Source organism: Labrus mixtus, chromosome 7 (assembly GCF_963584025.1).
Source record: "Labrus mixtus chromosome 7, fLabMix1.1, whole genome shotgun sequence".
In the NCBI taxonomy this organism is placed as follows: Eukaryota; Metazoa; Chordata; class Actinopteri; order Labriformes; family Labridae; genus Labrus; species Labrus mixtus.
Genome location: NC_083618.1, coordinates 6,683,813 through 6,698,264, shown reverse-complemented (window position 1 = coordinate 6,698,264; position 14,452 = coordinate 6,683,813). Strand labels below are relative to the sequence as shown.

General features: G+C 41.3%; 1 protein-coding gene across 1 annotated transcript; it reads right to left on the bottom strand.

Annotated features, from left to right (window-relative positions):
• Positions 1 to 7,123: 7,123 nt before the first annotated feature.
• Positions 7,124 to 12,705, bottom strand: LOC132977639 (inositol hexakisphosphate kinase 2-like). Its single transcript, XM_061042375.1, has 5 exons — positions 12,191 to 12,705; positions 10,329 to 10,548; positions 9,549 to 9,733; positions 9,166 to 9,341; positions 7,124 to 8,543 (listed from the first exon to the last, which is right to left on the bottom strand). Exons 1-5 carry the CDS (start codon positions 12,447 to 12,449, stop codon positions 7,923 to 7,925), a joined length of 1,461 nt encoding a protein of 486 aa, XP_060898358.1. The 5' UTR covers positions 12,450 to 12,705; the 3' UTR covers positions 7,124 to 7,922.
• Between the last annotated feature and the right edge of the window lie 1,747 nt (positions 12,706 to 14,452).

The window sequence follows — 14,452 nt, the reverse complement described above, 5'->3', positions numbered from 1 at the left end:
TGAAGGAGAGCCGTGAGGTAAGAGGGGCCTGGTGGTTGAGGGCTTTATGTGTGAGGAGCAGGATTTTGAATTGGATACAGTACGGGACAGGGAGACAGTGGAGATCTTGCAGGACAGGGCATAAACCGGGATCGGGTGAGAAGGCGTGCAAGATGACGTGCCGTAAAGGATACTATTACAGTAATCAAATTATAACAAATATTTAAATCATTTGTTTCTTGAGGTCAAAAACACAAAGCTGTACAAAAAACAATCGCATATAAACAGAAATGAAACAATTTAGAAACATTTTATGCAATTTAGTTGTATTAATTACTCATTAATGTAATTTGTTACTAAGAACAGAAATACATTTGAATTAACTTGTTAACACAATTTGTCTGTAAATTCCTTAAGATTGCATTGGATTAAAGAAGCTCCTCTTTGAATAAAAAGAATTGAAGAAAAGTAAGTACTGTCACTTCTTGGCTCAGTAAGATAACATAAAGGTCTCTTTTTGCACATCACTATTTCTCATTCAATGTCTGTGAGTGTCAATAACTTCCTTTGTCATTAAAGCCTAAAAATAAAAACCTTTTTTTCAAGAAAAGAAGATTTAGGCAGGGGAGACCTTTTAGCATTTCCAGAACACAGAAGATCTGCACTTACTAATAAACATACACATTTTCCTCAAGAGATGTGGTTCAGAGTGACACAGGGAGACACTCTGCCTGAGGGCGGTGGAGCTGGAACTTGAACATACTGTCATTAAAAGGCTAGTTTTATCATTTGCATCTGTTCCAGATGAGACACATTTTTTTGTCTCTGCTTTTTCTGAAATGTATACATAAATCTAAACCACAAAGAGTCCCTGCAGGTGTTCAGGTCCTATGCACCTGAGTACAGACGACTAGTTCAAAGTCTATAAAAAGTGGTCAGTTTGCATGTGCTTCATGCATACAGTCCTGAAAACATATCGACTAACCCAAAACAAAATGGCATATGTTTGTTGTGCACTTTGTCGCCTTCAATCATCGTCATGAGTGACTTTTTAATAGACAGCACTCTATTATCAATGTGCACTGACCCATGAATGCAGATCGTGATTAACTTCAACATGAGCATGTCCCATTTCAAAATAAATGTGTCACTGTGTCTGCTGTCCATGTCTGACTGTGGACAGCTCCTTTCATAACACACAAACTGTTTCACAATGTTTTCTGTATTCACTGTATCCATGTATTTGTCAACATTAAAGCCACACTGCTGTAATCCTGAGTAATCCAATAGAGGCTTGGCATGTAATGTGTGCCAGAGTAACACCCATGAACTGATCCAGGAGGGCAGAAAGTCTTCTTTTATTTCACCTTCATGGATTAGCCGTGAATAAAGAGTTTGTTTAGTGTTAATCTGTGCCTCTGATGCTTCATTATAGTAATTAAGAGGTCAGTGTAAATGAGTGTGACAGAGCTGGCTGGCATGCTTTGAGTACTGCAGAAGCCTCAGGCCAGCTGGAAGCCTGACGCCTGGTCCACAACGTTACAGCCCGCACCGTTATGTAAGCCTCTAATTACATCTTGGCTTTATTTTGCTCTCCTCTCTTGGTCATTCTTATTGTTTATGTGAATGTCCTGAGAAGTTCTTATAAACAGTTATTGTGATTCTATTAAATAGTTAAAGCTTACCACTCCCGGTTCCTGTAAGTATTAACATCGTTTAACTGCAGCGGCTAGTTCCCTTTGTATGAGAGCAGGATTTTATGAACTGCATGATTTAGTCAGGAATGGGGTTAGCACACAGTTTTAACTTCCGCTGATAGATAATCAATGGATTCTGTTACATCATGTAGTAATATTTGATCTGATTATTTCACAGATCATTCCTGGAAGCGTTTTTAATATTTATGATTCCGTTTTTAAAATTGGTTTGTTGCTGAATTATTTCCTGCAACATTGAACTGCTAAGTCGTGTGTGTGTGTGTGTGTGTGTGTGTGTGTGTGTGTGTGTGTGTGTGTGTGTGTGTGTGTGTGTACAAGTCAGGCGTGTACGTCCTTGTGTGTGTGTATGTGTGGGTGTGTGTGTGTGTGTGTGTGTGTGTGTGTGAAGAAATACTGTATATCTATTCAGAATTTCTAACAAAACAATCTTTACTCTCTTATTGGCTCCTTCCGGAGTTTTGAACGGCACCTCGTTATCTTCCTGAGAGAATGATGCAGTTTTCCCAGATGCTGGAATACAAAAAAGTCATGGGATGCTCCTGCAGGCTCCACAAAGAGCCAGAGACTGTTTGAGTCACAACTAATTTTAGTCACAATATCAGCATAGGTATAAGCAGTCCAGCTTCTTTATTGATTGCCTTAACATGTGGTATACACATTCATGTCTCCATAAAGATGAATGTAAACACTTTCAGATGTTACTTTGAAATTGATGCTTCTTAGCAGATACTAATAAATCTAAACAAATATATTGTAAAAAGTTAAGCAGCTCAACATCAGAATGTTTTCATTATTGTTGTAGGCATACTGTGCTCCATAAAGCTTAATGAAGCTGCTAGCTTGTCTTATTTTGGATTCAAATTCATGTCATGTCTTTATGTGGAGTGACACATTGGCCTGGTTAGAATAATTTCTCTGTTGGTTTAATCAGGGCAGGAAATGAGAGCTGAACTTAAAAATAGGTCCTTTGTTAAAAAAGAGAAGACCTCGGCTAACAATAAAGTCTTTATAATAATATTTATGCTGTATATATAATTAATTCCATTGTATTACAATGGAAACAGGGGGAAACTTGTTTCCAGTTTCAGTGAGGTGCTACGAGTTTAGGAGGTGGATTTGGAGTCAAGTTTATTCAGAAACTGGAGACAGTCTGGCATTATCCCTTTTTAAGTAGTTTTACTCCTTAAGGAATTCAAGTTTTTTTTTTTATTGTTGTCAAAAAGCCACATTAATTACATTTTAAATAAATTGGGATGAACGCCTGTTGTAGGCTGTGCCGATAAAATATGACACACAAAGACGAGCTGGGACCAAACCAGCAGTATTACAGGCTGTGGTCACTGAAATGCAGTGTAGGATTAATGTTCTGTTTTAGATGTTTCTGCTGCTGTATCTGTCTTCTAATCAGCTGCTCTAAATGTCAGTCAAACTGACCTGAAAACCAACTTTTCATCAGTAGGCACACTGAACTGGTGGCTACATTTCAATCAAATCACATACAGATCTTTAAACAGGAGACTTATCCCTGTATAAACAACAGCACATATGCTTTTCCCCAGCACAATCTGCATGACCGTGAAATGCATTTTTGACATTCTGCCGGCCTTTCATCTCGCCCTCATTACATTATTGACTTGTTTATGTAACTGCCCGCAGAGCTTGTCACCACTGTGTCAGCTCCATTCAGCACCTGTCAAAAAGAGAGGGCTGTATTTGACTTTCAATACTGATCTCGCATTCTGTCTTTATAGGACAAAAACTTGTAAAACTTTGTACACACTCCACATACAACATAGTCTCTGTGATATTTTTGTGCTTTTGTAGTCAACCTAATCAACTATCATTTAAACTAATTCCAAAATGTGTGTTTGAAAAAGTATCGTACAAAGAGGTTTTCGTAAGACTGGCTGGTGCTGTCTTCTATAAATAGTGGAAACTGAATAGTGTAATGTACCTTGCGACATGCTCACTGGTTTTAAGCCCCCTCTGTTTTCAAGCCTGAGGCAGCACCATCCACTGCATGCTTGGAAACCAGATTGCGTGACTGACAATGGAGCTCTTCTCAGACGGGCAGTGTAGTGAGCAAATGCAAAGGGACATGGTGCAGGGGATAACAAGTTAGAGACATGAGACAGTAGGCCTGGACATCTCTTGGATTGGTTGTTTTTACTATTTAACCTTCATAATAAAAACCCATAAAATATGTGGTTTTTTTGTGCTGTGAGTTAATGAGCATTTAAAAAAGGCAGAGGATGTGGACAACTTAATGCATCGAGAATCAGGCAAGTACATAAGTAATCATTCAAACACTCACAAGCTGAGGTAAGTGAGGAAGGATTTACACAGGGTATCAATCACACACACGACACAAAAACACAACCAAAAATTCAAAGATGTTAGAACAATGAAATGTAAATAGAAAGGACTTTTTTCTTGATGTTTTTATATTGTGTCATGACTCCATTTGACAGGCAGTCAGTGACTGTCCATAAACATCAAGCAGCCGAGGGAAAAGTTGATCTGAGCATGAAAAAACAGTCTGGCCTGTCCTCCATTTACAGAAAGGAAGACAAGGACATGGCCTTTCAACAATGTAATAAAGTTAAGTAATTCACAGTGATTAGATTCTGCTCAGCGAAAGAGTGAACTGCTGAAAGGAAAAGGAAATGAGTTGATGGTAAGAAACAAACAAGTTAATTATTTTTGCATCATGCATGACCTTCACTTCAGCTGACAGAACGACTTCTGCGAAGAGGAGTAAGGGAAATATTGATTTTTGGAGGTTGACATTTCAATCTGTGAGATTTCAATGAAAGTAGTGCCAATATTCCAGTATGAGAGCTTGCACTTGTACACAAACAAACAAAAAATTGCTGAGAAAATGAAGCAGATTTGATGAATGAACATAGAATGATAAAATTATTTCTCAGGTGTGTGATTCTCGTGGCCCGAAAAGCTATGGCACTGTTTCATTTCCAGTAAAGGCTGCTGTTGCCATAGTGATTCCAACTGCTGTTATGCAACTGCTCCACTTGCAGTGGCAACCTTCATAACGCCACTGGTTGGATGCAATTACACACAGTTGGAATGCAAGGCCCATGGTATAAAAAAAAACAGTGAATCTACAGCATGCATGTTGTGAGCTAAACATATGAATATACACAATACGATGACAGAATGGGATCATTTTGATGTTTAAAAGCAGCCCACTGACCCTGGGGCTGTTACACAACATGGGCTACCACCCCCCTCTCTTCCCAGTAGAGTAGAAATGGGAGAGCTTATCTTCTCCGTCTCTCCATCCTCTCGTGTATCAGTCCCTCTATCCCTCCGCAGTAATACAGCACATAAACACCACATGCATGCCCATGTCAGGACCCACTGGCTCTGCAGCTGATCTCTAGCAGTCTATTATGGCAAAGATGTGGCCTGAAAGTCTCGTGTTAAGTCAGTATGTGCTCATAAACCATCCTAACCCCAGCCCTGACCTAATGTCTTAAAGATTAAAGAGTCTGTTCTGCTCGGTCAAAGCCTTTAGTGGGTTACATTTAAGTGTTTGACCTTTCATTGCACTGTCCTAATTCACCATAGGAACACGGAATGAGCACAGTCAGTCGAGCAGTCAATCAATGATATCAGTGAGAAAACTGTTGTAGTTCATTGTGTTACATATTAAATCTAAGGATCACGTAGATTGTAAAAATAGTTGTTTTGACTCAAATTGTATTCCCAATTTACAATCCAATTGAAAACTTTTAATAAAACAAAGATATACTTCATTAACTTTCCATCCCCATGTCCCATTTCTAAGTTTTTTTCTATAATCCCTTTTGTGTTACTCTCCAACTCACCACCAGAGGCCCTCTGACTTCTTCTCCTTTCCCCTCTATTCAGGGTTGTAGTTCTCTGACCTTCCCCATCCATCTGCTCATCTATTAACTTCTCCCGTCAATCTCACTACAATTAAAACGGACCAGTTTCCTTTAAATAGTTGGCATTGCAAATCATGTTGCAGCGTCCATTGTTGCTGCCTTGATCCGTGTTTTGCCTTTGGGGCTTATGTTACTTGAACCTGGACCTGCTTGTTGTTTGCCCGCCTTCTCACCTGCCAGTTATCATCAATATGCTATCTAATGCACCATAAATTATTAAATTGCACCAGTCTGCATGGTACTGTGTGTTTGGGCCCCCCTAGACTGCACTCTTGACTTTGACAGAAAAAACTTGAATTTAGCAGATTCATTGTGGAAGTATGTGAGGTGACCTATGTGTCTCTTTACTATGGAAATTTGCAGCATTTAGCCTTTCCTCACTACTTGCATGCCAGAATGCGTCTCAATTTCATAGATCAAGACATTGCTTCTCGTGTGGGTAGACGACTTTACACTCAGACAACCTATTCACCTCCGATACGCAGCTAGCATGTGACTGATGGGGATGTGCAGTACTCCTGCAGCAAGAGGTCACTATTTTAAGAAATACATGCACATAGTCTCCAAAAAATGATGTACTGTATCCAGCAGGCAAGAAAAAGGCTGGATATAACAGCATTGAAAGCGTGATATTTTTAATGATTAGCATTTGGAAGTCAGCACATTCTGCACTAAGATCTTTGTTACATTGAGTACAAAACGGTGCATTATCATTCAGACTGACTTGAAGTTTGTTTGTTGGATGGATGTCTGTGCTGGCTGTACAGTACATTCCAAAGAGAGAGGACACTGAAGTGCAATCAGCCCGTGCTCTGTTTACACAAGCCAGTGTCTGCCTAATAGCTCATCGCCTGAAGTCCTCTCATCACCGAGACTGCTACACTGAGAGCAGATTGTTTAACTCTGCTCTAGCTTACACTGCTTCAGACCGGTTGAAGATGACCAGGACTGGCTGAGGCAGCCTGGGGTGGCGTCATAACCCCCCACCCCACCCCCCGACCAACTCTCCGTCTCTATTTTAAAATCTCTACAACTGATAAATTCTGGTAGACAGAGAGGAACAAGTCTATTGACGTGGCTTAAAATTCGTATGTTCTGGCTGCACTCCATGACATTTCAAAATGAATCTCCAAAAAGCCACAGGCTTAGCATGAGCTCTAGTTATTCATCTTCACAGCAGGTGGTGAGATTGGGCCAAACAGTGTGCTCATACTAAATGCAGCAGTCTATACATACCTTCCAAAGTATGTGTAGAAAAATGAATGGAGCTTTTATTATGTACTTCTTCTGTGCTCTGAAAGTGCTCTTAAAGCAGCCAATAGCCTCGTACACCCTCAAGGAATGACCTCATAACCAGGATTAATCATAATATTTGATTGATATGACATTACACACATAAATTATGCGAGCCTGGAGTTCCTTTCTTTATCCCTTGACTAAAAAGCTCCTGACATTGTCTGCAAACACACCACATATGAAAGATGACACGGATGCTAGAACAAACCCAAGTCTTTAATTTCTTTCCCAAAAAGACTGGACGACACAAACATACAAGATAGAGGTATCCCAACATGTCAAATAACAATATTAATATCATTATTATAACATTAATAACATGGAATGTAACACGTCTCATTCCCATTTTTAGTTTATTTTATGAAAAATGGCAAATAAAGAAATAACTCTATATCATCTGTGTCTGCTTCTATATGAACATAGCCTGTTTGGGTGAAGAATGAACAGATCAAAGCTGACTACTTCTCCCATTGACTGTCTTCACACACATATTACTATGTCTTTCACAAAGCCCTGTCCCAGTGGTAACACACACTCGTTCAACAGAACTTTTTTTCAGTGCATGTGTGTGTGTGTGTGTGTGCAAAATGCTGACACTTTCTTTGGATTCAGACACAAGGAAAACGTCTCTCCTACTTCTCTCAGACTTCAAACTGATTTTATTTGCTGCCTACCCTTTTTTTCCCCAAACGATGAACTGGGTTGAACAGAACAATGACGATGGTGTATCACTGAATCAGCCACGCCGACGACTCTCCTATGTTACGTGCAGGCCTGTTTCACATCCCATAGATGGACACACACACAATAGAAACATCAAGAAGCACCAACAGCAGAAACAGGAACATGGTCCACTAGATGGCCAGCTACAACAAGGTCATATTTTGAAGTGGAGACAAAAAAATGTCTCCCCACTTCTGTAGTCCAGACGTCTGCTTGTCTCGCGAGGTGTGTGCGATTTTGTGCATCCTAGTCTGAGTTTGAGTCATGTCAGTCTTTAGTCTGTGCTGTGGTTCTCCAGCTCGGAGATGATGGTGATCAGGTTCTGGAGACCAAACATGTAGCCGCTGTCCAGTCCCTCATGCACCACTCTGTCCTCTTGGTAATATTTGCAGGTGGTGTGGGCAAAGTCTATCATCCTCACATCCACCTCGGCGCTGCGGGGGTCTAAGTGAGACAAGCGAGCCTGGCTGACACCTGAACCTCCACTACTGCTGCTGACATCGCTAGACGTCGAAGGGCTATGAGGAAAACCAAGGGCATCTGCTACTTCATCCACCTCCTCCTCTTCCTTTTCTGGTTCAACCTCCACCTCTTCGTCCTCTTCTTCTTCTTCTTCTTCTGAGAGGCTGTCTTCATTGTGCTGCCGTGTGTGCTTTCGATGGGCTCCATCGTAGATGATGAGCAGGGAGCTGGAGTAGAAGCGGTAGGACTCACAGGCTTGCAGGGCAGCTTGCATGTCTCTGAGCCTGTGCAGCACTGGAGAGAGGAGTTCACGTCGTAGACGCCGTCCACTGTGGAAGAATTGGAACAAAGCCTCTTTGAAGTCCTGCCTTGTCAGCCTGCGGCCATGGAACTTGCTCATGAACATCAGCTGCCCTGTGTCAGACTGGTACACCTGAAGGGAAGCGGGAAATTCAAGATATTAGAAAAGGTTTTCCACTGTGGTCAGTGTTGGAGGGTTGTCAAGTGTACAACAACAGCTAACCTTTCCTCAGCCCTGTTATATAGTCATTTTGCATGTTATTTTAAGATTATTACTTTTTTTGTTTTTTACTGTTTTAGAGAAATGGATAATGAAAACAAGTGAATATTATGCAATATTTAGTGTGCTATCAATACTCTAAAATAATATGTATAACAAGAATTATAAATGTTGACAGCTGAGTTGCAGACTAGAGAAGCAGGACAGGTTAATTGCTGCCAGAGGAAACTGCATTGTCATTCCACCATTTTTCTTCTCCACGTGAGGAAATACAATACTTGTAGTTCCCATAATCCAGTTAAAACTCATCAACTTTTCAAAGAGCTTATATTTGTTTTAAGACATTGAACAAACAGCCCAACAATGTTTCCACTGCACTAGAACAGAAGGTAGATAAGTTATACAGTAATTTACAGTTACATCTACAACAGATGTTTTGGGTCTGATTAAAAAGGACAAATACTAAGAAATGAACAAAATCACAGATGAATTGGACCTGAGGAGCCACAATCACTCAACACAGTCTAAAGCTCACCTGCATGCCAGAGAGGCAGACTCCGAGCGAGGACGCCGTACTCTGCTGGCACCTGCTAATCTTCTTGGCCTTCTTCTCTTCGGTGGCATCGTCTCCATGCTGCTGCGTGCCCATCTTCAGATCCAACACACATGGCAGTGTATGCCGCCATGTCAGGTTTTCTAGCAGGATGAACTCTGGGAAACTGAGTCAAGGAGCCAAGAGTTGAAAAAAATGGCCCTACTCATTTAATTTGAAAGTGTAGAATTAAGCTCTGAGCTTCACCCTGCACCAGTTTCAAACATTCACATACATGCTGTCATCATTAAAACAGAAACAAAGAAGTCACAGCATTATGCTGAATCTAATTGGGGTACTTGAAACCTCATTCAGTGAAAGGATACTGTACTGGTTGCGGTGCTTGGCGTTCTCTTTCATCCTCTGCAGGTGCTGCTGTTGACAGCTGAGACTCCAGGGGTTGTGTTTGAGCTGGGGTACAGCGTCACTGTGACTGTGCTCCAGTCTGTAATAAAGCACCTCAGCCTGCCGCAGCCACTCCAGCCCCACATGCCCCTGCAGCTTGTGAACACTAGACAGAGGGACATACTTTTTAGTTTTAGGCACAAAGGGGAAAGAAAAATCAAACTCAGTTCCTGCTTCTGTTGGTATCATGTTTGTAAGTTTAGCTGTAGGTAGCAGATCATAAAACCAGAGGTCAGTGATGAACTATGTTAGCTTGAATGAGAAGCCTACTGGTATAGTACCTCTTTGCTACTGTCATATATTTTGCCATCAGATAGCATCATCCTTTCAGTCTTTCCTAAAACCAGACGGGGTCTGGCTAAGTTTAGTGTTTGTGTGGATGCACAGACATGCATCTATTCCTGTTATGCAACACTCAGGCTGTGACCCTCTGTGTCGCTGCCAAGGCCAAGGATCAGTCTCTCACAGTATCCAGAGCCAGTTTTGCCTTAGGCTGTGAGTGTCAGTCAATGCGTGCGTCATCAGTTGGTTTACGTTAGATTTTAGACTTTAGCTTTACCGTTCCTGGAAACTACAGACTGCTTTCAATATATCATGGTCATGTAACGGTTGATATAAGTGTGAAAGTCAACTACAAAAATCAACTCCACTTATTAATCCTGAGTAAGTGGTCTCTCAGTGCACTGCTTTCTAGGTCTCACCTCTTGTCCCTGTCTTTGCGAGAGTGACGGCTTCGGCTATCTTTGCTGAAATTTTCACTGTCCACAAGCACGGAGGATGAAATCATTTTTCCGCTTTTGGGCTCGCAGTCGGTCGAGGGGTCCTGGTTCTCAAGATCTGCAGCTGGGTCACTCCTGAGTGGGTAAGCGATGAGGCAAATGTTCCCCTCTTCATCCTCCTCAAAGCTCACTGACACCACACCTGGGAGCAGGACACGGAATGAGACAAAAAGACATCAGTCAGAGATTTGTGTCAAAGAGCAGGTAAGAGAATTTGTGATGAATCTAATCAAAATAAAGCTGCCAAGATAAAACAAAGTGTTAACATAGAGAAGGGTAGTGTATACAATACAGTATAGAGAGGTTTTTGTTTACACCCTTATTCCTTTATAACATCAAAAATATATATATATATATATATATATAAGACATGAGAGGATGGGATAGATGTACTGAGTGTTAAAAGCCACACAGTAAAATACAGAATTAGAGAACAATCAACCATCTAATCTATGTGTAGTGAATTTAACACAAAAACAAGCCATTTAGTAGATCATATGTTAAAAAGCAGGATGCAACAAAGAGAAAATCACAGCCCAATCACAAATGACACAAGGCTATGAAACATCATTTACTTTGGTTTATTATTGAAAAATGATTCTCACACAAATTGATGAGGAATATACATACAGGATATATCTTAAAGAAACCATTATCACAGACAAACACAGGAAAAAGAACACGATGCTAATCTATAGGCATCAGCTTAAGACAAAAAGAACCACAAATACTAGGAAGTATAAAAAGCAAAGACCCAGAAGTATTCCTAAAGCTTACAGCCTTTTATCCAAAGCAGGATGTGTAATACGGCTGAAGGAGAAGCTAAGGTAGGTAAGGGAGGAAGGAAAGAGAAGTTGAATAAAGAAAAAAAACTAAAAATACTTGTGGAAAGAAGTACTGTTACCGAAAAAAAAAAAATGTATGGAACAGTCGGTTAAAAAAGAAAGATGGGTGACAGATGTGATGTCATTGAAATTAGGTTGTTTTTATGGATTCTCAGTCATTTGGAGATTAACATATTTTTTTAAGGACATTCAGGGACAAGTGTCGGCTAATTCTCACCATACAATTCTCAGCTGGAGAGTGGCGACAAAGAAAAATGGCCACAGTGGCCCCATAGTGAGGGTCACATTTAAAGGGATGTTATGATACGCTTCGACACTGCGTGACACATAAGGAAAAGAAGATTGAGCTTGCTGACATATTTTTGAGTGATGAATGTGTATGTTCAGATCCAACGGGCTCTTTTTGCTCTCACTCATGACACTTCACTTTTAAAGATCCTAAAAAAGGGTGTGTTGAGTCTGTCAGGTTTTTTGGGGGCTAAGCGACAGGAAACCCATAAATGGGTCAGTTATGTTGACCTTTGTAGATGACCTCATCGTCTGTCGGGTAAAATCTCACTATGTATCCTGTTCACGGTGTTGGCTGTGTACCAGAATAAGAAATGTGGGAGCAGCCTTGACTTACCTGTATAATACGAGCCTCCTACACACAGGACAACAACTACAGGCTGCTTGTTTATAACGGGCTACATTTATTCTCAGCACCCTCTTGTGGCACCATTTTAGACATGCTGCTGACAGGCACCTGGAAACAACATGAGCACAACCAGGGAGCTCTGTTTCCTTCAAATCTTCACATGCAACCTTCAAAACATCAATTCCCTCTGACTTGCAAATTTGTCTACAGTGAAAGAGGGGGGGGGGGGGGGGGGGGGGGGGGATATATAACAACACACACAGCCACAACACATGCTTAAAGAAATGGTAGGATTGTGTTACCTCTATACTGGGGGGTGAACCTCCTTATTGCAGCAGGCAGACTCTTGTAAAACTGGTGTTCACGGGGGACCAGGGGCTTGCAGATGGTTTGTTCCCCGAATCGCAGGACACAACAATGTCCCCCCACCTGGTGTATGAAGGGCTCAAGCATCACTCCTTTCTCCGTGTAGCACTGCTGATGCTGCAGCTGGTTCTGCTGGTGCTGCTTTTGTTCTGCATCCATGGCCTTCTGGGTCTGAGCCTCCACAGACGGACCCATCCTCCTCTTGCCCCGACCACACTGCCGTGGGCATTAGGAAACAGAAGAGAAACAGAATAAAAAAAAGCCAAGATTTAGAGGATATGTAATTCCTTTTAAGTCCTTGTCTGGCAGTTTGTGTAGCTGAGTAGAAACAGTCAGATAGCCACGAAGTCTTTATATTTGAGGTTTGGGCTAGTGCTGCAGCGGCAGATGAGGGCAACAGACAGATTCTGCTTGTTCCTCTACTGCAGACTCGATGCACTCTGACAGCTCAGAGTTGGCTCTCCACTGGTAAAGCTCTCACAAGCCTGTCACTCGGCCCACCCCCATCACAAGCAACTGACCAATCAGGAGCAGCCAAAGCAAGTTGTTGGGTGGTAACCCTTCAAGGGAAATGAGAAAGCAAACAAAGGCGGTGGTGGGAGGGCAGGGGAGGGGGGGGGGGCCTTTGGGGGGGGGAGAGAGAGAGAGAGAGAGAGAGAGAGAGAGAGGAAAGAAGACTCAAAACAGGGAAATAGAGAGACGCTGAACCCAGCTGTTTTCTTCTCTGTGTGACCGCAGATTCAAAGCGACGTGTCAGGAATGGGACAACAGCACAACACAGGTGTAAGATAAAAATAAAATGAAACTGACATGTGGTTGAAAATATAAACTACCATCTAGCTACAGACAGAACTAGGCTTGAAAGAGCTGTATCAGCACTTTTTTTTTATTATAGAAAAACATGGTGCACTCATATCAAAAACAATCATCATTAGAAGCCTTATATGGCTGTAAGATTGTTTTGACTGAAACGAACCTGTCCTGAGGGGCGCTGTCTGGATTTGGGCCTGTCATTTATTAGGATACTGTGAGACACATGAGCACAATCTAAAGTATGTCTTCTGTGCCGGGGTAAGAAGTAGATTTTAGGAAACATAGTCTGTTTAAACTAAATTCCATTTATACAAAATAAAGACAAGTCAAATGAATTTTATTGATTAATTTGACACCAACAGTAAACAGCGTATGGACTTCCCAGTGACCATGGGACATTCATGCAGTTTTGTGATCTATTGAGTTAGGGGAAAAGCTGTTAAGTATTTGTATCATTCATTAAGTCCTTACTTAATTGTGTAACAACCAGTCTGTTTCCATATGTAGCTGTACCCATGTTTAAGCATCTGTTAAAGTGAATGAACTGATATGGTTTCTTCACAGATCATTGTAACCCCTGTCACAGCCCAGACAGCTTTTTTCTTGTGTGGCTGCTTCTCTAACAGGCCCTATGACATATTAAAGTTATGCATCGTCAAATTTCCAAATGTAATATCCCCAATTATAATCCACCAATGGAAAATGTAACTTACGTCTTCAGTAGTTACCCTGTTAAGATCGCTAAATGAAACTTTAGTTCATGAAAAAACACATGTTGTACAAAAGAGACTCAAATTTAAAGCCTATACATTTGATGGATTTATAGAAACTGCAAGGGAAGAAGTTGGAAATGCAAATATTAACACAGCTTGGAATGTGATGTAGAGTTAAGATCAGGGAAGATGTTAGGGTAACAGGAAGGGCCTTGCTGGGAGCTCATGCTGTGTAGCCAGTGTGGAAACTATAATCCTCATCCTGCACCTCCAAGCCCTTCTTAAAAATAACATCTGATTAAGCCAGTTACTGACCGATGTCTCCATTCATTTTAATCCACCGTTTAACAACTAGAGAGCAAACACAACACAGAAGAATGCACGGTGTATTACTACACCTGTATTCATGGTGGTGCATGTGTGTGCTTTAATATCCTCATGTGTCTGTTTGTGTATGTGTGATGTGTGTGTTGTACAATACTGTTGGACACTGGCTGGCTGTGCAGGGAGCAGAGTCAGAAAGCTCAGCACTAATCTGTTTAATCTAATCCTAACTCCTCGAACACTCGCGGAAAATAGGCCATGACCAACAAGTGGAAAACACTAACTTGTTGTTTTTATACTGTACACGATAATCCATCTGAGGAGTTCTCTCTGATGAGGGACAGAGAT

What these genes read in the sequence shown, in the direction of transcription:
- LOC132977639 (XM_061042375.1), bottom strand. Translation starts at nt 12,449, where the DNA reads ATGGGTCCGTCTGTGGAGGCTCAGACCCAGAAGGCCATGGATGCAGAA. An exon ending in CGCAAAGACAGGGACAAGAG is followed by an intron (nt 9,734 to 10,328) that starts GTGAGACCTAGA and finishes CCCTCTGTCTAG; the next exon opens with TGTTCACAAGCTGCAGGGGC. An exon ending in CAAGCACCGCAACCAGTACA is followed by an intron (nt 9,342 to 9,548) that starts GTATCCTTTCAC and finishes TCAGTTTCCCAG; the next exon opens with AGTTCATCCTGCTAGAAAAC.